The sequence below is a fragment of the Oncorhynchus clarkii genome, chromosome 26, assembly GCF_045791955.1.
Source record: "Oncorhynchus clarkii lewisi isolate Uvic-CL-2024 chromosome 26, UVic_Ocla_1.0, whole genome shotgun sequence".
Taxonomy (NCBI): domain Eukaryota; kingdom Metazoa; phylum Chordata; class Actinopteri; order Salmoniformes; family Salmonidae; genus Oncorhynchus; species Oncorhynchus clarkii.
Genome location: NC_092172.1, coordinates 33,962,663 through 33,987,018, shown reverse-complemented (window position 1 = coordinate 33,987,018; position 24,356 = coordinate 33,962,663). Strand labels below are relative to the sequence as shown.

The following is a 24,356-nucleotide window of genomic DNA, read 5'->3' as shown; positions in this document are numbered from 1 at the left end:
TCTCTCTCTCTCTTTCTCTCTCTCTCTCTCTCTCTCTCTGCTCTCTGCTCTCTGCTCTCTGCTCTCTGCTCTCGCTCTCGCTCTCGCTCTCTCCCTCTCTCTCTCTCTCTCTCTCTCTCTCTCTCTCTCTCTCTCTCTCTCTCTCTCTCTCTCTCTCTCTCTGCTCTCTGCTCTCTGCTCTCTGCTCTCTGCTCTCGCTCTCGCTCTCTCACTCTCTCTCTCTCTCTCTCTCTCTCTCTCTTTCTCTCTCTCTCTCTCTCTCTCTCTCTCTCTCTCTCTCTCTCTCTCTTCTCTCTCTCTCTAGATATGGACCCCACCAGGATGCGGATCCCTTCAAGCCCCGTGTCCCAGCTCTCATCCACCATTTTGTGGCCTACAAGAACCAGGACCACGGAGCCTGGCTGAGGGGAGGAGATGTCTGGCTGGACGACTGCCAGTGAGTAGACGGAGGGAAGGAGCGAGCGGTAGAGGTGGGAGGGAGGGATTGAGTGATAGGTGGATTGTAACAAATACATATTTAGCTGTAACCTACCTTAACAAATATACACAATCACGCCTCTGAAAAATGGCTACATTTTGACTAGCTTGTATTTCTCTAACCTCCCTCTCAGTCCTATGGTGCTGCCACCCCAATTATCATGCTTACCTCTAGGCTTCTACTGCCAGGTCTAGCACTCAACACAGCAGTAACTGTCAGAAACATCCCCTAGCATTTACACTGAATCCTCTATTGTTTTTCTTACCTTCAGTCTGTTGCTGCTTTGCATCCTTGCCAACATTTCCAATGTCAACCCTTATCCTTGGAGTTTTAGACAAACAGTGTGTGAATAGCCACACACACACACACACACACATACACATACACACACTGTTGACATGCGGAAACAGATAATGTCTGTGTAATATTCTCATTCTAATATTCCGTCTACTATGTGATTGGCTCCAACAACTGTTTCTCTCTCTCCCTCAGATTTGCTGATAATGGAATTGGCCTAACACTGGCTAGGTAAGACATTAATGTTAATAACATCTTGTGTGTGTGTGTGTGTGTGTGTGTGTGTGTGTGTGTGTGTGTGTGTGTGTGTGTGTGTGTGTGTGTGTGTGTGTGTGTGTGTGTGTGTGTGTGTGTGTGTCGCGTGCCTTCGTGCGGCGTGCATGTGTGGTTCATGTTTGTATTTACGGGTGACTGCAGAAGACCCCGTTGCAGTAATTGGAAAACACCTTATATGGTCGTCTGCTTATGATGCAGTGGGAAAGAAAGACTTTGAAAGAATGTGAAAGTAATTTGGGAGTGTGAAAGTGGCATCTCTAGGTATATGGGCCTGGGCATGGTTTGTAGCTGGTTTCAGAAACCAGGTCACACTCTCAGAGAGAGACACACTGGCACAGACTCACACACTTTTACACTCTCTCTTGGCCACACAAACTCTCTGACAGTCACTCACATACTCACACACACACACACACACACACACACACACACACACACACACACACACACACACACACACACACACACACACACACACACATTTGTTTTACTGTCCTTGTGGAGACCAAACAATTGATTCCCATTCAAAATCCTATTTCGCTAACCCCTAACCCTTAACCTAACCTTAACCCTAAACTTAACCCTAATTCTAACCCTACCCCTAATTTTAACCCTAAACCTAACCCCTAAGCCTAAAACAGACATTTTCCTTGTGGGGAATTTTCCTTGTTTTAATTTAGTAAAACCAAAAACACACACAAAAGTGTTAACTTTGGCATCTATTTTAGATTTGGTTTTATGTTTAATCTTAAAATACCTTTTAGTCACATTTTAGTAATTTCATCCTTCGTTAGTTTTTAGTTATTATCAGTCGACTAAAACTCTGGACAGTTTTAGTTATTATCAGTCGACTAAAACTCTGGACAGTTTTAGTCACATTTTAGTAATTTCATCCTTCGTTAGTTTTTAGTTATTATCAGTCGACTAAAACTCTGGGCAGTTTTAGTTATTATCAGTCGACTAAAACTCTGGACAGTTTTAGTTATTATCAGTCGACTAAAACTCTGGACAGTTTTAGTTATTATCACAGCAGTTTTAGTCACAGCCATTTTAGTCACATAATAGAAAAAATAATCTATTAAATAATGAATATTTAAGCTACTTCTAACTTCCATCATGTACTCATTCAGATAGCCTTGTCCAACTAGACCTACGATCCCCTCGTATACCTTAGCTGGCAACATTTATATTGTGACAGATTGTAACCAATGCCTGACATAATTAATTATATAGGATATAAAGCCTTGGCTAGATGTTCAATCATTTACGGCTCTGATTTTCTCCACATCATAACCGTCAAGGGGGGTAAATAAAATTATTTTATTTAAAAAGGGGAGAATTTGACCTCTCCAAAGACGTCAGAACTATGACTGTACTCCTAACATTCATGAAATAGCATCTGTTTTCCCCATAGGAAAACACCCCAAGAACGGTACCAGAGCGGCAACACAGATTCATGACTAACAATATAGACTGATGTGATCAGAGTAAAAATAGCCTACATGAAAGTAAGAGAGAGTAAGCATTATTGTTTCTAGTTGAGTTTGGGTACAAGTCCAGTGTCCTGGCTTCGCATCAGATTGACGAGGGACTGATGTGACCACTGGGAGCTGTGTGAGAGAGCCGGGCAGATCAGCTCAATCCGTCCACACAACTGAAGAATATTCTGCATGCTTCTGATTAGAAAACACAGATGAACAGGAGCTTGATATCAAATGAAATGTCCACTAGTCTCACGTGGAATTCTCGTCTCGTTACATTTTAGTCAACAAAAATTAAAAGGATTTTTCGATGAAATGAACACACACACAAACTCTTTCTCTCTCTCACTTTCTCTCTGTCTTTCCCTATCTGTGTAGTGGTGGTACATTCCCTGATGACGATGGTTCTCGTCAGGAGGTGAAGAACAGTCTGTTTGTTGGGGAGAGTGAGAACAGGGGCATGCCCATTCCTGACAACCGTATCTGGGGTCCCGGGGGACCCGACCTCAATGGGAGGACCCTGCCTCGAGGAGTGTGAGTGTTGGCTCACACACGCACACACACACACACACACACACACACACACACACACACACACACACACACACACACACACACTCCCTATTCTCTCCTCTTCTGTCTGTTAATTTCTTGTTCTCTTATCTCCCTTCCCCTCCTCCCCTCTTCTTGTCCTTCTCCTCCTCCTCCTCCTTGTCCTTCTCCTCCTCCTCCTCCTTGTCCTTGTCCTTCTCCTTCTCCTTCTCCTTCTCCTTCTCCTTGTCCTTCTCCTTCTCCTTCTCCTCCTCCTCCTTCTCCCCCTTCTCCTTCTCCTTCTCCTTCTCCTTCTCCTTCTCCTTCTCCTTCTCCTTCTCCTTCTCCTTCTCCTCCTTATTCTCCTTCTCCTTCTCCTTCTCCTTCTTCTTCTCCTTCTTCTTCTCCTTCTCCTTCTCCTCCTCTCCTTTCCTCGTATTGCCTCTCCTCATTCACATTTTACCCTGAAATGAACCCCTTCAACTGTTCTCTTTTCAGCGTGTTGCGTGCTTGGCCAGACAGAAAGTATGATTAAAAGTATGATGTCTCAACTTGTGCATATCTGACATTCTTTTATTGTCTGGGTGAAAGAAACCCGTCATCCATCATATGTCTCAGTTCTACATGATATGCTGTATGGAGAAAAAATTATCATTTGCAACCACGTGAACTTTTGCATAGTGTTACAAAATGGTCCCAAGATGCAGTCGTTATCCAATATCCGATAGCACAGAGCCTTGTCTGTGTGCTGAAAGAGATGACGATGTCCCCTCCGGCACACTTGGGAACATCGCAAAGCACCCATGATCTTGTCTACGTCCCAAATAGCACCCTATTCCCTACATGGTGCCCTACTTTTGACCAGGGTCTGTCTGTCCGTCAAGTTCTCTCTCATTCTCTCTAACTCGTCTCCCTCCCTCTGGTCTTTCTGACTCTCTGTATGTCTGTCCTGCAGTGACTTCCCTATCCGCGGCATGCAGATCTACGACGGGCCCATCAACGTGCAGAACTGCACCTTCAGAAAATACATTGCCCTGGACGGTCGACACACCAGCGCCTTCGGCTTCAGACTCAACAACTCCTGGCAGAGCTGCCCTAACAACAACGTCACCGACATCACCTTCGACGACGTGCCTGTGAGTGAGGGAGTGAGTGAGTGAGGGAGTGAGTGAGTGAGTGAGTGAGTGAGGGAGTGAGTGAGGGAGTGAGTGAGTGAGTGAGTGAGTGTGTGAGTGTGTGAGGGGGGGGCTGGGGGGGGTGTGTATCACGCTGATTAGCATTTACCTGTACACATGATGGGAGTTGGGGTGTATTGTGTGTGTGTGTGTGTGTGTTTGCCCTAAAGCGTAGCTGCAGATTTTGGGCATGAGCTGTCAAGATGGATTATGGGTAATGCAGTGCCATAAGCACGGTCTTACAGGGGAGACATGCTGCTCTTTCTCACCTCCATGACACTCCTTCCGCTCTCCCCCTCTCTTCTTTCCACCCCCTCACCCCTTCTCCCCCTTCCTCCCCATCTCCTCTCCTTCCCCTCTCCATCTCCTCTCCTTCCCCTCTCCCCCTCTCTTCTCTCCACCCCCTCACCCCTTCTCCCCCTTCCTCCCCATCTCCTATCTCTCCCCCTCTCTTCTCTCCACCCCCTCACCCCTTCTTCCCCATCGCCTCTCCTTCCCCTCTCCCCCTCTCTTCTCTCCACCCCCTCACCCCTTCCTCCCCATCTACCCCCTGCTCTTCTTATCAGATAACGTCCCGGGTGTTTTTCGGTGAGCCCGGCCCATGGTTTAACAAGATGCAAATGGACGGTGACAAGACCACGATATTCCACGACGTGGACGGCTCGGTCAGTGAGTACCCTGGAGCCTTCCTGGTCAAAGAGGACAACTGGTTACTGAGACACCCTGACTGTATTGACGTGCCTGACTGGAGGGCTGCCATCTGTAGTGGGCATTATGCACAGGTTGGTATGCATACGCCATGCAGGCTGAAGGAAGCATGCATGTACACACACACACACACACACCGTATCTTATACAAACACATACACATATGGGTACACAGTATGTACTCACACATTCTTTAAAATAAAGTGTGGGTTAAGTTTCCTTTCAAAGCTAACACACTAGGTTTTTGTGCAGTGTGACCTCGTTTCCCTCTCATTTCACTCACTTTCTAATGTCTTCCAGATTAGTGAACATGTTCCTAGTCACACACACTTGTGTGTTTGTGTGTGTGCTTGTGTCTGTATGCGTTTGTGAATTAATGTGTGTGTGTGTGTGGTCCCTCAGATCTACATACAGACACGTAACCCTGCCAGTCTGAACATGCAGATGGTAAAGGATGAGTACCCTGACAGACCCCTGACACTAGAGGGCGCTCTGGGCAAGAAGAAGCACTACCAGCAGTTCCAGCCCGTGGTCACCCTGGGTAAGGGCTACACTGTACACTGGGACCAGGCTGCTCCTGCAGAGATCACTGTGTGGCTCATCAACTTCAACAGGTTGGTAGTGGACTCAGAGAGACACACACACACACACACACACACACACACACACACACACACACACACACAGAAACAGAAACAGAGAGAGAGACTACGCAGGTTGGTAGTGGACTCAGAGAGATATAGACACACACACCTGCAGACACACACACACACACACACACAGACAGAGAGAGAGACTACACAGGTTGGTAGTGGAATCAGAGAGACACACACAGACACACACACACATGCACCCTTCACCACACACACTATTCACTTCCTTCTCCCAGCATTGTTTCAGCATCTGATCCAAAAAACTGTCCACATCATGGCACCACATCTTATGAGTCAACAATAACCCCAGTAACCCAAAGCCCCATCTCCTGACCATGTGGTCATATTCATAAAACCCATATCATCAAGTCACACCCTTGCCTTCCACGAACCCTATAACCCAAGGGACAGTGTGATACAGTAGTTTATGGTGGCTGTTTGTCTTAGCATATGACATCACCCCTGCCCAGCAAATATTCTTAATATCATTGGCAGTCATTTGAATAGCAGAGGCATTGTAGTCATTTCAAGCGTGCTAGCTACTCCCTGGCCTGAGATTACCCCGAAAGGACTCGGAGGGAGGAACATATACTGTATTGTGGGATATGGGCATTCCCATTGGTTACATGCTGCTCTGGCGCCATCTATTGTTTGTGGAATGGAACTTCAGGTTCAACCATAAACTCTGCATGACATTTCACATTTGAAATCAAATCAAATTGTATTTGTCACATGCACCAAATACAACAGGTGTAGTAGACCTTACAGTGAAATGCTTACAAGCCCTTAACCAACAATGTACTTATAAGAAAAACAAGTGTTAAGAAATATTTACTAAAATAAACTAGTAAAAAATAAGAAAATAGAAAAATAACAAATAATTTAATTAAGAGCAACTATAACATAACAGTAGTGTGGCTATGTACAGGGGGGTACTGGTACAGAGTCAATGTGCGGGGGGGGGGGGGCACAGGTTAGTCGAGGTAATTGAGGTAATATGTAGTAAAAGTATAGTGCAAATAGTCTGGTTAAGCATTTGATTAGCTGTTCAGGAGTCTTATGGGTTGGGGGTAGAAGCTGATAAGAATCCTTTTGGACCTAGACTTGATGCTCTGGTACCGCTTGCCGTGCAGTAGCAGAGAGAGCAGGGTATGACTGGGGTGGCTGGAGTCTTTGAGGGCCTTCCTCTGACATCGCCTGGTATAGAGGTCCTGGATGGCAAGAAGCTTGTCCTCAGTGATGTACTGGGCCGTACGGACTATCATCTGTGGTGCCTTGAGCGTCATTTAGCAGACGCTCTTATCCAATACTTTTTTCGTACTGGTCCCCCTTGGGAATCGAACCCAGTTGCTGAAAATGCCATGCTCTACCAACTGAGCTACACGGGACTGCAGAGTCGTATTCACTAGTTTCTAGTTTCACTATCACCAAACGGAAGAAAGCTGACAAACAGAGAGAGACTAACCTGATCTTGTCCAATAAAGAACGGCAAAATGTTTTGCCACGGTGTGTTTACTAATTAATATGACCGGTGAGTGGGAGTAGTTGTTTAGCCCATCTCAGTGCTGGGCTGCCTCCTGTAACATGTCCTTTTTCATATCGTTGATTAACTGTCTGTCTGTCTGTCTGTGTGTCTGTCTGTGTGTCTGTCTGTGTGTCTGTCTGTGTGTCTGTCTGTGTGTCTGTCTGTGTCTGTGTGTCTGTCTGTGTGTCTGTCTGTCTGTGTGTGTCTGTCTCTGTGTGTCTGTCTGTGTGTCTGTCTGTGTGTCTGTCTGTGTGTCTGTCTGTCTGTGTGTCTGTCTGTCTGTGTGTCTGTCTGTGTGTGTGTCTGTGTGCCTGTCTGTGTGTGTGTCTGTGTGTGTGTCTGTGTGTCTGTCTGTGTGTCTGTCTGTGTGTCTGTCTGTGTGTCTGTCTGTGTGTCTGTCTGTCTGTGTGTCTGTCTGTGTGTGTGTTCCAGGAACGACTGGATCAACGTAGGCTTATGCTACCCGCCAGGCACCACCTTCACGATCATCTCGGACATCCACAACCGGCTGACCAAGCAGACAAGGAAGACCGGTGTGTTCATGAGGACCACACAGAGAGACAAGATCAACCAGTCTCACCTGTCCCGAGGCTATTACTACTGGGAGGAAGATACCAGGTGAGGAGGGTGGGAGGCAGGGAGGGAGGGGGGAGAGAATGAGAGAGGGTAAAGAGGGAGGGAGTGACGGGAGAGAGAGGGTGAGGAGGGAGAGATCAGGGGGAGAGAGGAGAATGTGTAGTAGATGAGTACAGTAGGTAGTCTCCCCTGTCTCCCTACCAGCCTGCTGTTTCTCCCAGTGAATCCTTATTAACTCTTAGTCTCCTCTGTCTCCCTCTCAGCCTGCTGTTTCTCCCAGTGAATCCTTATTAACTCTTAGTCTCCTCCCCTGTCTCCCTCTCAGCCTGCTGTTCCTCCGAGTGAAGGCCCACAATGAGAAGGAGGACTTTGCCTTCTGTTCAGTGAAGGGTTGTGAGAGGGTTAAAATCACAGCCGTTATCCCTAAGGGCAGCGGCCCCAGTGACTGCATGACACAGGCCTACCCCCTGCACGCAGAGATGCCCATCGTAGATGTGCCCATGCCAAGGAAACTGCCCAGCGCCAAGCTGGTGAGGACAGCGCTCAGTCTGTTGGTCACAAGTGGCACTGTGCATCGTTTTCTAAAATAGTTAATCAAACACTTATTTAAACTGTTTATTACTGATTCATAGTATTCATAGTACTAGTACATAGTATTGTAATAACACTAGTTCCTATTATTCATAGTATATTCACGGTGTTTGAAACCCTTTACAACCTCTCTATACAGTGTTACAGATACAGTCATACAAAGAAAGAGAAGAAAGAGTCTTGGCATCTCATCAATAAATCTCTGCAGCAGTGTTGTGGACAGGATTGACATTTCTATACCAGTATCGGTCACTTCAGATCTCTCTCTCACTCTCACTCTCTCTCTTTCCTCTCCTCTCTCTCTCTCTCTCTCTCTCTCTCTCTCTCTCTCTCTACAGCGCACCACAGACCACTTCCTGGAGGTCAAGCTGGAGTCCTACAACACACGCTTCTTCCACATCAAGGAGGACTTTGCCTACACAGAGGTGTGTTTGTGTGTGTGTTTGCTTTCTCTGTGTGTAAAAAGTTATTCAATAATGTCATGATTGGTTGATTGGATGTTGTGGTTGCCGGGCAGGTTAACGGCAGGAAGTTGTACCAGCCAGATGATGGGGTGCAGCTGACGGTGATGGACGGCCATGACGGGAGACTGGTGGAGAGCAAAGGCTTCAGAAACTCCATACTGCAGGGTGTACCTGCCCAGATAGAGAGCTATGTTAACAACCTGACAGACCAGTAAGAACACACACATACTAACTTTTTCATGTTAGAATGGGAAGACACTGAGTTGAACAAAGTTAACTCTCTCTTCTCCCTGCCTCCTCTTCTCCATCCCCCATCTCTCTTTCACTTCTTCTGTCTCTTTCTCCCTCACTCTCTCTTTCTCTCTCTAGCTCTATCGTCATAATAACGTCTAAGGGTCGCCTGGTAACCCGGGGCCCCTGGACCAGAATACTGGAACTCCTCGGGGCTGACAAGACCCTCAAGTTAAGAGGTAACTAACTAACTACTGTAGCTCCTTAGAGGTGACCAAACCCTCATGTTGAGAGGTAACTAACTAACTAACTACTGTAGCTCCTTAGAGGTGACCAAACCCTCATGTTGAGAGGTAACTTACTAACTACTGTAGCTCCTTAGAGGTGACCAAACCCTGAAGTTAAGAGGTAACTAACTAACTACTGTAGCTCCTTAGAGGTGACCAAACCCTCATGTTGAGAGGTAACTAACTAACTACTGTAGCTCCTTAGAGGTGACCAAACCCTCATGTTGAGAGGTAACTAACTAACTAACTAACTACTGTAGCTCCTTAGAGGTGACCAAACCCTCATGTTGAGAGGTAACTAACTAACTAACTACTGTAGCTCCTTAGTGCTGACCAAACCCTCATGTTGAACTAACTAACTACTGTAGCTCCTTAGAGGTGACCAAACCCTCATGTTGAGAGGTAACTAACTAACTACTGTAGCTCCTTAGAGGTGACCAAACCCTCATGTTGAGAGGTAACTAACTAACTACTGTAGCTCCTTAGTGCTGACCAAACCCTCATGTTGAGAGGTAACTAACTAACTACTGTAGCTCCTTAGAGGTGACCAAACCCTCATGTTGAGAGGTAACTAACTAACTACTGTACCAAACCCTCATGTTGAGAGGTAACTAACTAACTACTGAGTGCTGACCAAACCCTCATGTTGAGAGGTAACTAACTAACTACTGTAGCTCCTTAGTGCTGACCAAACCCTCATGTTGAGAGGTAACTAACTAACTACTGTAGCTCCTTAGAGGTGACCAAACCCTCATGTTGAGAGGTAACTAACTAACTAACTAACTACTGTAGCTCCTTAGAGATGACCAAACCCTCATGTTGAGAGGTAACTAACTACTGTAGCTCCTTAGACCTGACCAAACCCTCATGTTGAGAGGTAACTAACTAACTACTGTAGCTCCTTAGCTAACTAACTAACTAGTGTATCTCCTTAGTGCTGACCAAACCCTCATGTTGAGAGGTAACTAACTAACTACTACTGTAGCAGAGGTGACCAAACCCTCATGTTGAGAGGTAACTAACTACTAACTACTGTAGCTCCTTAGAGGTGACCAAACCCTCATGTTGAGAGGTAACTAACTAACTACTGTAGCTCCTTAGAGGTGACCAAACCCTCATGTTGAGAGGTAACTAACTAACTACTGTAGCTCCTTAGAGGTGACCAAACCCTCATGTTGAGAGGTAACTAACTAACTAACTACGTAGCTCCTTAGCTCCTTAGAGGTAACTAACTAACTACTGTAGCTCCTTAGAGGTGACCAAACCCTCATGTTGAGAGGTAACTAACAAACCCTCATGTTGAGAGGTAACTAACTAACTACTGTAGCTTAGAGGTGACCTTAGAGGTGACCAAACCCTCATGTTGAGAGGTAACTAACTAACTAACTACTGTAGCTCCTTAGAGATGACCAAACCCTGACCAAACCCTCATGTTGAGAGGTAACTAACTAACTACTGTAGCTACTGTAGCTCCTTAGTATCTCCTTAGGTGACCAAACCCTCATGTTGAGAGGTAACTAACTAACTACTGTAGCTTAGAGGTGACCAAACCCTCATGTTGAGAGGTAACTAACTAACTACTGTAGCTCCTTAAACCAAACCCTCATGTTGAGAGGTAACTAACTAACTAACTACTGTAGCTCCTTAGTGCTGACCAAACCCTCATGTTGAGAGGTAACTAACTAACTAACTACTGTAGCACCTTAGGTGACTAAACCCTCATGTTGAGAGGTAACTAACTAACTACTGTAGCTCCTTAGAGGTGACCAAACCCTCATGTTGAGAGGTAACTAACTAACTAACTACTGTAGCTCCTTAGTGCTGACCAAACCCTGTTGAGAGGTAACTAACTAAACTACTGTAGCTTAAAGGTGACCAAACCCTGTTGAGAGGTAACTAACTAACTACTGTAGCTCCTTAGAGGTGACCAAACCCTCATGTTGAGAGGTAACTAACTAACTAACTACTGTAGCTCCTTAGAGGTGACCAAACCCTCATGTTGAGAGGTAACTAACTAACTAACTAACTACTGTAGCTCCTTAGAGGTGACCAAACCCTTATGTTGAGAGGTAACTAACTAACTAACTACTGTAGCACCTTAAAGGTGACTAAACCCTCATGTTGAGAGGTAACTAACTAACTAACTAACTCATGTTGAGAGGTAACTAACTAACTACTGTAGCTCCTTAGAGGTGACCAAACCCTCATGTTGAGAGGTAACTAACTAACTACTGTAGCTCCTTAGTGCTGACCAAACCCTCATGTTGAGAGGTAACTAACTAACTACTGTAGCTCCTTAGAGGTGACCAAACCCTCATGTTGAGAGGTAACTAACTAACTAACTACTGTAGCTCCTTAGAGGTGACCAAACCCTCATGTTGAGAGGTAACTAACTAACTAACTAACTACTGTAGCTCCTTAGTGCTGACCAAACCCTCATGTTGAGAGGTAACTAACTAACTAACTACTGTAGCTCCTTAGAGGTGACAAAACCCTCATGTTGACCAAACCCTCATGTTGAGAGGTAACTAACTAACTAAACTACTGTAGCTCCTTAGAGGTGACCAAACCCTCATGTTGAGAGGTAACTAACTAACTACTGTAGCTCCTTAGAGGTGACCAAACCCTCATGTTGAGAGGTAACTAACTAACTAACTACTGTAGCTCCTTAGTGCTGACCAAACCCTCATGTTGAGAGGTAACTAACTAACTACTGTAGCTCCTTAGAGGTGACCAAACCCTCATGTTGAGAGGTAACTAACTAACTAACTACTGTAGCTCCTTAGAGGTGACCAAACCCTCATGTTGAGGAGTAACTAACTAACTAACTACTGTAGCTCCTTAGTGCTGACCAAACCCTCATGTTGAGAGGTAACTAACTAACTAACTAACTACTGTAGCTCCTTAGAGGTGACCAAACACTCATGTTGAGAGGTAACTAACTAACTACTGTAGCTCCTTAGAGATGACTCATGTTGAGAGGTAACTAACTAACTACTGTAGCTCCTTAGAGGTGACCAAACCCTCATGTTGAGAGGTAACTAACTAACTACTGTAGCTCCTTAGAGGTGACCAAACCCTCATGTTGAGAGGTAACTAACTAACTAACTAACTACTGTAGCTCCTTAGAGGTGACCAAACCCTCATGTTGAGAGGTAACTAACTAACTACTGTAGCTCCTTAGAGGTGACCAAACCCTCATGTTGAGAGGTAACTAACTAACTAACTACTGTAGCTCCTTAGTGCTGACCAAACCCTCATGTTGAGAGGTAACTAACTAACTACTGTATCTCCTTAGTGGTGACCAAACCCTCATGTTGAGAGGTAACTAACTAACTAACTACTGTAGCTCCTTAGTGCTGACCAAACCCTCATGTTGAGAGGTAACTAACTAACTACTGTAGCTCCTTAGTGCTGACCAAACCCTCATGTTGAGAGGTAACTAACTAACTACTGTATCTGCTTAGAGGTGACCAAACCCTCATGTTGAGAGGTAACTAACTAACTAACTAACTACTGTAGCTCCTTAGAGGTGACCAAACCCTCATGTTGAGAGGTAACTAACTAACTAACTAACTACTGTAGCTCCTTAGAGGTGACCAAACCCTCATGTTGAGAGGTAACTAACTAACTAACTACTGTAGCTCCTTAGTGCTGACCAAACCCTCATGTTGAGAGGTAACTAACTAACTACTGTAGCTCCTTAGAGGTGACCAAACCCTCATGTTGAGAGGTAACTAACTAACTACTGTAGCCCCTTAGAGGTGACCAAACCCTCAAGTTGAGAGGTAACTAACTAACTAACTACTGTAGCTCCTTAGGGGTGACCAAACCCTCATGTTGAGGAGTAACTAACTAACTAACTACTGTAGCTCCTTAGAGGTGACCAAACCCTCATGTTGAGAGGTAACTAACTAACTACTGTAGCTCCTTAGAGGTGACCAAACCCTCATGTTGAGAGGTAACTAACTAACTACTGTAGCTCCTTAGAGGTGACCAAACCCTCATGTTGAGAGGTAACTAACTAACTACTGTAGCTCCTTAGAGGTGACCAAACCCTCATGTTGAGAGGTAACTAACTAACTAACTACTGTAGCTCCTTAGTGCTGACCAAACCCTCATGTTGAGAGGTAACTAACTAACTACTGTAGCTCCTTAGAGGTGACCAAACCCTCATGTTGAGAGGTAACTAACTAACTACTGTAGCTCCTTAGTGCTGACCAAACCCTCATGTTGAGAGGTAACTAACTAACTACTGTAGCTCCTTAGTGCTGACCAAACCCTCATGCTGAGAGGTAACTAACTAACTACTGTATCTGCTTAGAGGTGACCAAACCCTCATGTTGAGAGGTAACTAACTAACTATTGTAGCTCCTTAGACCTGACCAAACCCTCATGTTGAGAGGTAACTAACTACTGTAGCGCCTTAGAGGTGACCAAACCCTCATGTTGAGAGGTAACTAACTAACTAACTACTGTAGCTCCTTAGAGATGACCAAACCCTCATGTTGAGAGGTAACTAACTACTGTAGCTCCTTAGACCTGACCAAACCCTCATGTTGAGAGGTAACTAACTAACTACTGTAGCTCCTTAGAGGTGACCAAACCCTCATGTTGAGAGGTAACTAACTAACTAACTACTGTATCTCCTTAGTGCTGACCAAACCCTCATGTTGAGAGGTAACTAACTAACTAACTACTGTAGCACCTTAGAGGTGACCAAACCCTCATGTTGAGAGGTAACTAACTAACTACTGTAGCTCCTTAGAGGTGACCAAACCCTCATGTTGAGAGGTAACTAACTAACTAACTACTGTAGCTCCTTAGTGCTGACCAAACCCTTATGTTGAGAGGTAACTAACTAACTAACTACTGTAGCACCTTAAAGGTGACTAAACCCTCATGTTGAGAGGTAACTAACTAACTACTGTAGCTCCTTAGAGGTGACCAAACCCTCATGTTGAGAGGTAACTAACTAACTAACTACTGTAGCTCCTTAGTGCTGACCAAACCCTTATGTTGAGAGGTAACTAACTAACTAACTACTGTAGCACCTTAAAGGTGACCAAACACTCATGTTGAGAGGTAACTAACTAACTACTGTAGCTCCTTAGAGGTGACCAAACCCTCATGTTGAGAGGTAACTAACTAACTAACTACTGTAGCTCCTTAGAGGTGACCAAACCCTCATGTTGAGAGGTAACTAACTAACTAACTAACTACTGTAGCTCCTTAGTGCTGACCAAACCCTCATGTTGAGAGGTAACTAACTAACTACTGTAGCACCTTAGAGGTGACCAAACCCTCATGTTGAGAGGTAACTAACTACTGTAGCTCCTTAGAGGTGACCAAACCCTCATGTTGAGAGGTAACTAACTAACTACTGTAGCTCCTTAGAGGTGACCAAACCCTCATGTTGAGAGGTAACTAACTAACTAACTACTGTAGCTCCTTAGACCAAACCCTTATGTTGAGAGGTAACTAACTAACTAACTACTGTAGCACCTTAAAGGTGACTAAACCCTCATGTTGAGAGGTAACTAACTAACTACTGTAGCACCTTAGAGGTGACCAAACCCTCATGTTGAGAGGTAACTAACTAACTACTGTAGCTCCTTAGAGGTGACCAAACCCTCATGTTGAGAGGTAACTAACTAACTACTGTAGCTCCTTAGTGCTGACCAAACCCTCATGTTGAGAGGTAACTAACTAACTACTGTAGCTCCTTAGAGGTGACCAAACCCTCATGTTGAGAGGTAACTAACTAACTAACTACTGTAGCTCCTTAGTGCTGACCAAACCCTCATGTTGAGAGGTAACTAACTAACTAACTAACTACTGTAGCTCCTTAGTGCTGACCAAACCCTCATGTTGAGAGGTAACTAACTAACTACTGTAGCTCCTTAGAGGTGACCAAACCCTCATGTTGAGAGGTAACTAACTAACTAACTACTGTAGCTCCTTAGTGCTGACCAAACCCTCATGTTGAGAGGTAACTAACTAACTAACTACTGTAGCTCCTTAGAGGTGACAAAACCCTCATGTTGAGAGGTAACTAACTAACTACTGTAGCACCTTAGAGGTGACCAAACCCTCATGTTGAGAGGTAACTAACTAACTAACTAACTACTGTAGCTCCTTAGAGGTGACCAAACCCTCATGTTGAGAGGTAACTAACTAACTACTGTAGCTCCTTAGAGGTGACCAAACCCTCATGTTGAGAGGTAACTAACTAACTAACTACTGTAGCTCCTTAGTGCTGACCAAACCCTCATGTTGAGAGGTAACTAACTAACTACTGTAGCTCCTTAGAGGTGACCAAACCCTCATGTTGAGAGGTAACTAACTAACTAACTACTGTAGCTCCTTAGTGCTGACCAAACCCTCATGTTGAGGAGTAACTAACTAACTAACTACTGTAGCTCCTTAGTGCTGACCAAACCCTCATGTTGAGAGGTAACTAACTAACTAACTAACTACTGTAGCTCCTTAGAGGTGACCAAACACTCATGTTGAGAGGTAACTAACTAACTACTGTAGCTCCTTAGAGATGACCAAACCCTCATGTTGAGAGGTAACTAACTAACTACTGTAGCTCCTTAGAGGTGACCAAACCCTCATGTTGAGAGGTAACTAACTAACTATTGTAGCTCCTTAGAGGTGACCAAACCCTCATGTTGAGAGGTAACTAACTAACTAACTAACTAACTACTGTAGCTCCTTAGAGGTGACCAAACCCTCATGTTGAGAGGTAACTAACTAACTACTGTAGCTCCTTAGAGGTGACCAAACCCTCATGTTGAGAGGTAACTAACTAACTAACTACTGTAGCTCCTTAGTGCTGACCAAACCCTCATGTTGAGAGGTAACTAACTAACTACTGTATCTCCTTAGTGGTGACCAAACCCTCATGTTGAGAGGTAACTAACTAACTAACTACTGTAGCTCCTTAGTGCTGACCAAACCCTCATGTTGAGAGGTAACTAACTAACTACTGTATCTGCTTAGAGGTGACCAAACCCTCATGTTGAGAGGTAACTAACTAACTAACTAACTACTGTAGCTCCTTAGAGGTGACCAAACCCTCATGTTGAGAGGTAACTAACTAACTAACTAACTACTGTAGCTCCTTAGAGGTGACCAAACCCTCATGTTGAGAGGTAACTAACTAACTAACTACTGTAGCTCCTTAGTGCTGACCAAACCCTCATGTTGAGAGGTAACTAACTAACTACTGTAGCTCCTTAGAGGTGACCAAACCCTCATGTTGAGAGGTAACTAACTAACTACTGTAGCTCCTTAGAGGTGACCAAACCCTCAAGTTGAGAGGTAACTAACTAACTAACTACTGTAGCTCCTTAGAGGTGACCAAACCCTCATGTTGAGGAGTAACTAACTAACTAACTACTGTAGCTCCTTAGAGGTGACCAAACCCTCATGTTGAGAGGTAACTAACTAACTACTGTAGCTCCTTAGAAGTGACCAAACCCTCATGTTGAGGAGTAACTAACTAACTAACTACTGTAGCTCCTTAGAGGTGACCAAACCCTCATGTTGAGGAGTAACTAACTAACTAACTACTGTAGCTCCTTAGAGGTGACCAAACCCTCATGTTGAGAGGTAACTAACTAACTACTGTAGCTCCTTAGAGGTGACCAAACCCTCATGTTGAGAGGTAACTAACTAACTACTGTAGCTCCTTAGTGCTGACCAAACCCTTATGTTGAGAGGTAACTAACTAACTAACTACTGTAGCTCCTTAAAGGTGACTAAACCCTCATGTTGAGAGGTAACTAACTAACTACTGTAGCTCCTTAGAGGTGACCAAACCCTCATGTTGAGAGGTAACTAACTAACTAACTACTGTAGCTCCTTAGTGCTGACCAAACCCTTATGTTGAGAGGTAACTAACTAACTAACTACTGTAGCACCTTAAAGGTGACCAAACCCTCATGTTGAGAGGTAACTAACTAACTAACTACTGTAGCTCCTTAGAGGTGACCAAACCCTCATGTTGAGAGGTAACTAACTAACTAACTACTGTAGCTCCTTAGTGCTGACCAAACCCTCATGTTGAGAGGTAACTAACTAACTACTGTAGCACCTTAGAGGTGACCAAACCCTCATGTTGAGAGGTAACTAACTACTGTAGCTCCTTAGAGGTGACCAAACCCTCATGTTGAGAGGTAACTAACTACTGTAGCTCCTTAGAGGTGACCAAACCCTCATGTTGAGAGGTAACTAACTAACTACTGTAGCTCCTTAGAGGTGACCAAACCCTCATGTTGAGAGGTAACTAACTAACTAACTACTGTAGCTCCTTAGTGCTGACCAAACCCTTATGTTGAGAGGTAACTAACTAACTACTGTAGCACCTTAGAGGTGACCAAACCCTCATGTTGAGAGGTAACTAACTAACTACTGTAGCTCCTTAGAGGTGACCAAACCCTCATGTTGAGAGGTAACTAACTAACTACTGTAGCTCCTTAGTGCTGACCAAACCCTCATGTTGAGAGGTAACTAACTAACTACTGTAGCTCCTTAGAGGTGACCAAACCCTCATGTTGAGAGGTAACTAACTAACTAACTACTGTAGCTCCTTAGTGCTGACCAAACCCTCATGTTGAGAGGTAACTAACTAACTAACTACTGTAGCTCCTTAGTGCTGACCAAACCCTCATGTTGAGAGGTAACTAACTAACTACTGTAGCTCCTTAGAGGTGACCAAACCCTCATGTTGAGAGGTAACTAACTAACTAACTAACTACTGTAGCTCCTTAGTGCTGACCAAACCCTCATGTTGAGAGGTAACTAACTAACTAACTACTGTAGCTCCTTAGAGGTGACAAAACCCTCATGTTGAGAGGTAACTAACTAACTACTGTAGCACCTTAGAGGTGACCAAACCCTCATGTTGAGAGGTAACTAACTAACTAACTACTGTAGCTCCTTAGTGCTGACCAAACCCTCATGTTGAGAGGTAACTAACTAACTACTGTAGCTCCTTAGAGGTGACCAAACCCTCATGTTGAGAGGTAACTAACTAACTAACTACTGTAGCTCCTTAGTGCTGACCAAACCCTCATGTTGAGGAGTAACTAACTAACTAACTACTGTAGCTCCTTAGTGCTGACCAAACCCTCATGTTGAGAGGTAACTAACTAACTAACTACTGTAGCTCCTTAGAGGTGACCAAACACTCATGTTGAGAGGTAACTAACTAACTACTGTAGCTCCTTAGAGATGACCAAACCCTCATGTTGAGAGGTAACTAACTAACTACTGTAGCTCCTTAGAGGTGACCAAACCCTCATGTTGAGAGGTAACTAACTAACTATTGTAGCTCCTTAGAGGTGACCAAACCCTCATGTTGAGAGGTAACTAACTAACTAACTAACTAACTACTGTAGCTCCTTAGAGGTGACCAAACCCTCATGTTGAGAGGTAACTAACTAACTACTGTAGCTCCTTAGAGGTGACCAAACCCTCATGTTGAGAGGTAACTAACTAACTAACTACTGTAGCTCCTTAGTGCTGACCAAACCCTCATGTTGAGAGGTAACTAACTAACTACTGTATCTCCTTAGTGGTGACCAAACCCTCATGTTGAGAGGTAACTAACTAACTAACTACTGTAGCTCCTTAGTGCTGACCAAACCCTCATGTTGAGAGGTAACTAACTAACTACTGTAGCTCCTTAGTGCTGACCAAACCCTCATGTTGAGAGGTAACTAACTAACTACTGTATCTGCTTAGAGGTGACCAAACCCTCATGTTGAGAGGTAACTAACTAACTAACTAACTAACTACTGTAGCTCCTTAGAGGTGACCAAACCCTCATGTTGAGAGGTAACTAACTAACTAACTAACTACTGTAGCTCCTTAGAGGTGACCAAACCCTCATGTTGAGAGGTAACTAACTAACTAACTACTGTAGCTCCTTAGTGCTGACCAAACCCTCTTGTTGAGAGGTAACTAACTAACTACTGTAGCTCCTTAGAGGTGACCAAACCCTCATGTTGAGAGGTAACTAACTAACTACTGTAGCTCCTTAGAGGTGACCAAACCCTCAAGTTGAGAGGTAACTAACTAACTAACTACTGTAGCTCCTTAGAGGTGACCAAACCCTCATGTTGAGGAGTAACTAACTAACTAACTACTGTAGCTCCTTAGAGGTGACCAAACCCTCATGTTGAGGAGTAACTAACTAACTAACTACTGTAGCTCCTTAGAGGTGACCAAACCCTCATGTTGAGAGGTAACTAACTAACTACTGTAGCTCCTTAGAGGTGACCAAACCCTCATGTTGAGAGGTAACTAACTAACTACTGTAGCTCCTTAGAGGTGACCAAACCCTCATGTTGAGAGGTAACTAACTAACTACTGTAGGTCCTTAGAGGTGACCAAACCCTCATGTTGAGGAGTAACTAACTACTGTAGCTCCTTACAGCTGACCAAACCCTCATGTTGAGGAGTAGCAGGTCTGGCCTGGCTCAACAATGATTTATTTTTTGGAATTAAAAGTCTCTATCTGAAAAAAAGGATTCTGAGATGATTCGTTTTATAGTTCCCGAACCCTCATTGGTTTGAGTTTTGTGAGCAATTTTGAACTTGCTTTTTAACTTAACAATGCGAATCAGGGTGTTTAGGAGAGGGCTGTGTTAATAACTCAGTTTTGAGAAAAATGCAGATAGAACCATTATAATCCCAAATTCTCGATTTCTAGGAATAGTTCCTATCGGAGATTTCAACCAACACACAGTAGAGGGTGCTATTGGTATACTGTTGTGATTCAGAAACAAATGTTTTGTAAACCGTGTTGAATGTTAAACTGGTGCTGTTTGCAAATACAGTCAGCCAACTTTTATTAAAGGTGTACTCATTGATTCAAAATGATCTGGCTTGTAATGATGGTCAGTGTTTAGTGTTCAGGGCTGACAGTGTTTCACATACATCTCTCATAAATGCTGATTCATAGTAAGTAGCCTATGTAATAAAGTATGGTCTTCCTGATTCATAATGATGACTCAGCTATTTCTCTGTCTCTCTCTCTCTGTGTGTGTGTGTGTGTGTGTGTGTGTGTGTGTGTGTGTGTGTGTGTGTGTGTGGATAATCAATATTTAGCCGCATGCCAGAGCAGCAGGGTCCTTCCTCTCCTCCCTCCATACTTAACCCCTCTCCCCTTCAAGTCACTTGACACAACCCACATTTTGGAATTCAGAAATCCTTCTCCAAATTCTGATTCTAATTTTAGATCACACAGTACATTGTACTAAATAGATTGTACACCCCTAGACATCCCGGAGCAGGCTGCGGGACACGTTTTTCTCACTGTGGGGTGTAATTCCAGAGACGACAAATGGTCTATTTGTGTAGAAATCATTCCTGGATGGGGTGAGACGCCTCAGTGGTATGCACAGTGTTGGAGAATGGAGGAGGAGGACTGCCAGCTAGCTCGCTTTGTCTTTCTTTCTCCCTCCTCTTTCCCCTGTTTCTTCCCCCTCTCCCTTTTCCCGCTCTGTCCTTCTAGAAATGTTTGGGGGGGATTTTTGTGTTATTTGTTGTTGTTTGTTTCTTGTATTTATTGTGGAGAGAGAAATAGTTGTCTATACTCAGAATGTGAGCAGCTGACATTGAGCCAGCGTTTCTTGATTTCTCTGTGTTTCAGACAAGCTAACGTTTGTAGGCTTCAAGGGCACTTTTCGACCTGACTGGGTCCGTATGGAGGTGAATGAGGAGAGAGCTAAGATCCATCAAGTCCTCCCTATCCCCGTGGTCAAGAAGATTAAGCTATGAAGGAGAGAGGAGAGGAGGAACCAGGTGTAGTGGGGGGCACACACAAGACTACACCTCCCACACAACACACACACACTGCCCCTAGGGCTGGAGTAGGTGAAAGTTGTTCCTATAACTACTGGTCCAAGATCAGATGTTTTTCACCACTAAAGATTAATTAAGGTAATCTGATCCTAGATCTGTGGTTAGGGACGGTTTCAGCCCGGTGCTACAGAGTGTGGGCCGGCCAATCAAACGCATGCGTTTTTCTGTCAACTATCAACTTTCCCGCCATGCAGGTCTCTGTTTATGTGACAATGTTGACTATGTGAGTGATTCAACTGTATTGTTCGTTTGACTATACTTGACTTTTAAAACGCGAGAAGAGAGAAAAAATTACCAACAAATATTCCTTGTTTTTCATTCTACTCAGATTTCCTAAATGTTTGCACCTGTGTTTTCCAGTGGGAAGTTAACGTTGTTTAACACAATAAAACAAAAATGTAGACCAATGAAGTAGAAGTGAGAGAGAGATTATGTGACTTTTAAAGTAGAACCAAAAGGTAAATTACAGGTTAAAGGCCCAGTGTGGTCAAAAACATGATTTTACAGTATTTTATATATATTTCCACACTGAGGTTGGAATAATACTGTGAAATGATGATAATGCCCTTTTAGTGTGAGAGCTGTTTGAAAAGACCACCTGAAATTTCAGCCTGTTTTGGTGGGATGGAGTTTTGGCCTGCCTGGTGACATCACCATTAGTTAATAGACCAGTAACGAAGAGAGTTACAAACCAGTTACAAACCTCTCTGCCAATTACAGCTAGACCACCCCCAGCCAGTCCTAGCTAAATCCTTGCTTCAGAAATTGCTCTTTGTTAAGAAGCTATTTGTATTACTTTTTGACCATTTTAATTCAAAACAATCACTTAATTGTTACCCAGAAATGATTTGATATTGAGGTAAAAACAACTGCATTGGGCCTTTTTAAGATGAACATAAAAAACTTTTAGGTACATTATGAGATGTATTTACCCTTCTGCTGGATAAAAAGCAGGTGCAGACATTTAGTCCATCTGGCCAGAAGATTCCATTCCAGAGAAGCTGTTTCCCTGTGTTTTATGTGAGGGCTCTAGATCGCTTACTTGATATTGTGTAATGTTTGGTTTCATATAACTGTTCATATCAACGTTTGTGGTCCATCGGTCTGTTTTATTAAACATATCAGTATGTAAAGAAACCCCAAAATGATCCTGAATATATCCAAGGACATTTTTTGGTCACTTCTAAAGTGCTATCTGGTCTTAGACAATACTCCCAAATCAAAACTTTAAATGTTATTTAAGCAATTTATATATTGATTATAAATTGCCGATTTTTCTTCAAATCTGGCAAGAATCAGATAAACGTTTCCCTTTGCCCGAAATAGCTGGTCTTTTTTCGGACGTGATAGTTGTTAGTGTTTTGTATGTTTAAATGTGTTTTTAAAAATTCCACAGATTGATAACAGAGATATATTTTATACTTATTTATTGTACAGACATAATTGAACAAAATCTACAAGGGACATATTTTGAGTTGTATTGTATTCGTGTCCTGAATTGTATGTAAGAATAATAATACTATAACATTTAAAACAATCCTACTAAACACTGCTATGGCATAATATCATCCTAGTTACCGCAATGTTTTGTTTTAACCCTACACTAAATGGATGTGATGTATTATACATGACTTGGGCTTGTAAAGTAATTCAATCTCATGACTTAAAATCTTTGAATGACTTTTGTACATAAATAAATGAATAAGTGAATTTATAAGCCTGTGTGTGTGAACCCCAATAAAGACTTTCTGCACAGAAACACCAGTTAACGTTGCAGTAATACATTTCTCATGCTCTACTACCTGTTATCCAATTATTGTTTGAACCAAGAAACACATCAGTTCCACATTTCAACCATTAGCCTACACATTTGAACAGACACTTTGGTTTGGGGTTGTCCCACATGGCACCCTATTCCCAATGAGCCCTGGTCAAAAGTAGCGCACTAGGTAACAGGGTGCTATTTGGGATGCTATCCTAGCAGCATTATTGGAGAAGTTAATGGGGTCTGCAGGTTGAAATTACTATCAGCAAGGGGCAATGCTTGGCTCCAGCCCCGTTGGTTCTCATGTGCTGGTTCCTTTGTGTGTGTGTGAGCACAGCGTAAAGGGTGTGGCTCCAAGGCCCATTATAAATCATTGTGGAATGCTGAGCTATGCTCACATGCTGAGAGAGAGAGAGCGCTAGAGAGGACTAGTTAAGTGGAGGCCTCCAGCTCTGGACCTCAGTAACCCTCTAAAACTGTAAAACACAAGGCTGGTGCTCTGTTGGCTTGCATAAAGGAAACAACCAGACGCTCTATTCAATCCGTTGCGCTGAAGATCTGCTTTATAGTGCGATTGACAATTATAAGGCCATTTTCCCGCGGTGGCGGAGACTGCATTAAAGGTAAATGCTGCTTATGTCCACTCAATGGGAACCAACCTTTACATGTTAACGTGGATCTTCTTTAACGAGCTATATTCCATGATAGGGTCTGAATCCAGCCCAAGTATTATATCAGAACAATACAAACAGAAAGTGTCTTGGTTATAGCAGGTTAATGCTGAACTGATTGAATCCAGCCCAAGTATTATATCAGAACAATACAAACAGAAAGTGTCTTGGTTATAGCAGGTTAATGCTGAACTGATTGAATCCAGCCCAAGTATTATATCAGAACAATACAAACAGAAAGTGTCTTGGTTATAGCAGGTTAATGCTGAACTGATTGAATCCAGCCCAAGTATTATATCAGAACAATACAAACAGAAAGTGTCTTGGTTATAGCAGGTTAATGCTGAACTGATTGAATCCAGCCCAAGTATTATATCAGAACAATACAAACAGAACGTGTCTTGGTTATAGCAGGTTAATGCTGAACTGATTGAATCCAGCCCAAGTATTATATCAGAACAATACAAACAGAACGTGTCTTGGTTATAGCAGGTTAATGCTGAACTGATTGAATCCAGCCCAAGTATTATATCAGAACAATACAAACAGAACGTGTCTTGGTTATAGCAGGTTAATGCTGAACTGATTGAATCCAGCCCAAGTATTATATCAGAACAATACAAACAGAAAGTGTCTTGGTTATAGCAGGTTAATGCTGAACTGATTGAATCCAGCCCAAGTATTATATCAGAACAATACAAACAGAACGTGTCTTGGTTATAGCAGGTTAATGCTGAACTGATTGAATCCAGCCCAAGTATTATATC

The 24,356-nt window shown here is 43.4% G+C and overlaps 1 protein-coding gene across 4 annotated transcripts in view; it reads left to right on the top strand.

The window, feature by feature from the left end:
- Window positions 1-22,917, top strand: part of LOC139384481 (cell migration-inducing and hyaluronan-binding protein-like) — a 176,285-nt gene extending 153,368 nt beyond the window's left edge. For 3 of the 4 annotated variants that reach the window (XM_071129267.1, XM_071129266.1, XM_071129268.1), the window contains exons 19-29: window positions 971-1,006; window positions 2,911-3,066; window positions 4,019-4,199; window positions 4,805-5,020; window positions 5,349-5,560; window positions 7,557-7,742; window positions 8,026-8,230; window positions 8,630-8,716; window positions 8,809-8,966; window positions 9,125-9,225; window positions 20,942-22,917. In XM_071129267.1, coding sequence (XP_070985368.1) covers window positions 971-1,006; window positions 2,911-3,066; window positions 4,019-4,199; window positions 4,805-5,020; window positions 5,349-5,560; window positions 7,557-7,742; window positions 8,026-8,230; window positions 8,630-8,716; window positions 8,809-8,966; window positions 9,125-9,225; window positions 20,942-21,069 — 1,666 coding nt within the window. In that variant the 3' untranslated portion in view covers window positions 21,070-22,917. The remainder of the gene's footprint in view (window positions 1-970; window positions 1,007-2,910; window positions 3,067-4,018; window positions 4,200-4,804; window positions 5,021-5,348; window positions 5,561-7,556; window positions 7,743-8,025; window positions 8,231-8,629; window positions 8,717-8,808; window positions 8,967-9,124; window positions 9,226-20,941) is intronic. The other variant, XM_071129269.1, reaches the window with a different exon arrangement.
- Window positions 22,918-24,356: the final 1,439 nt, after the last annotated feature.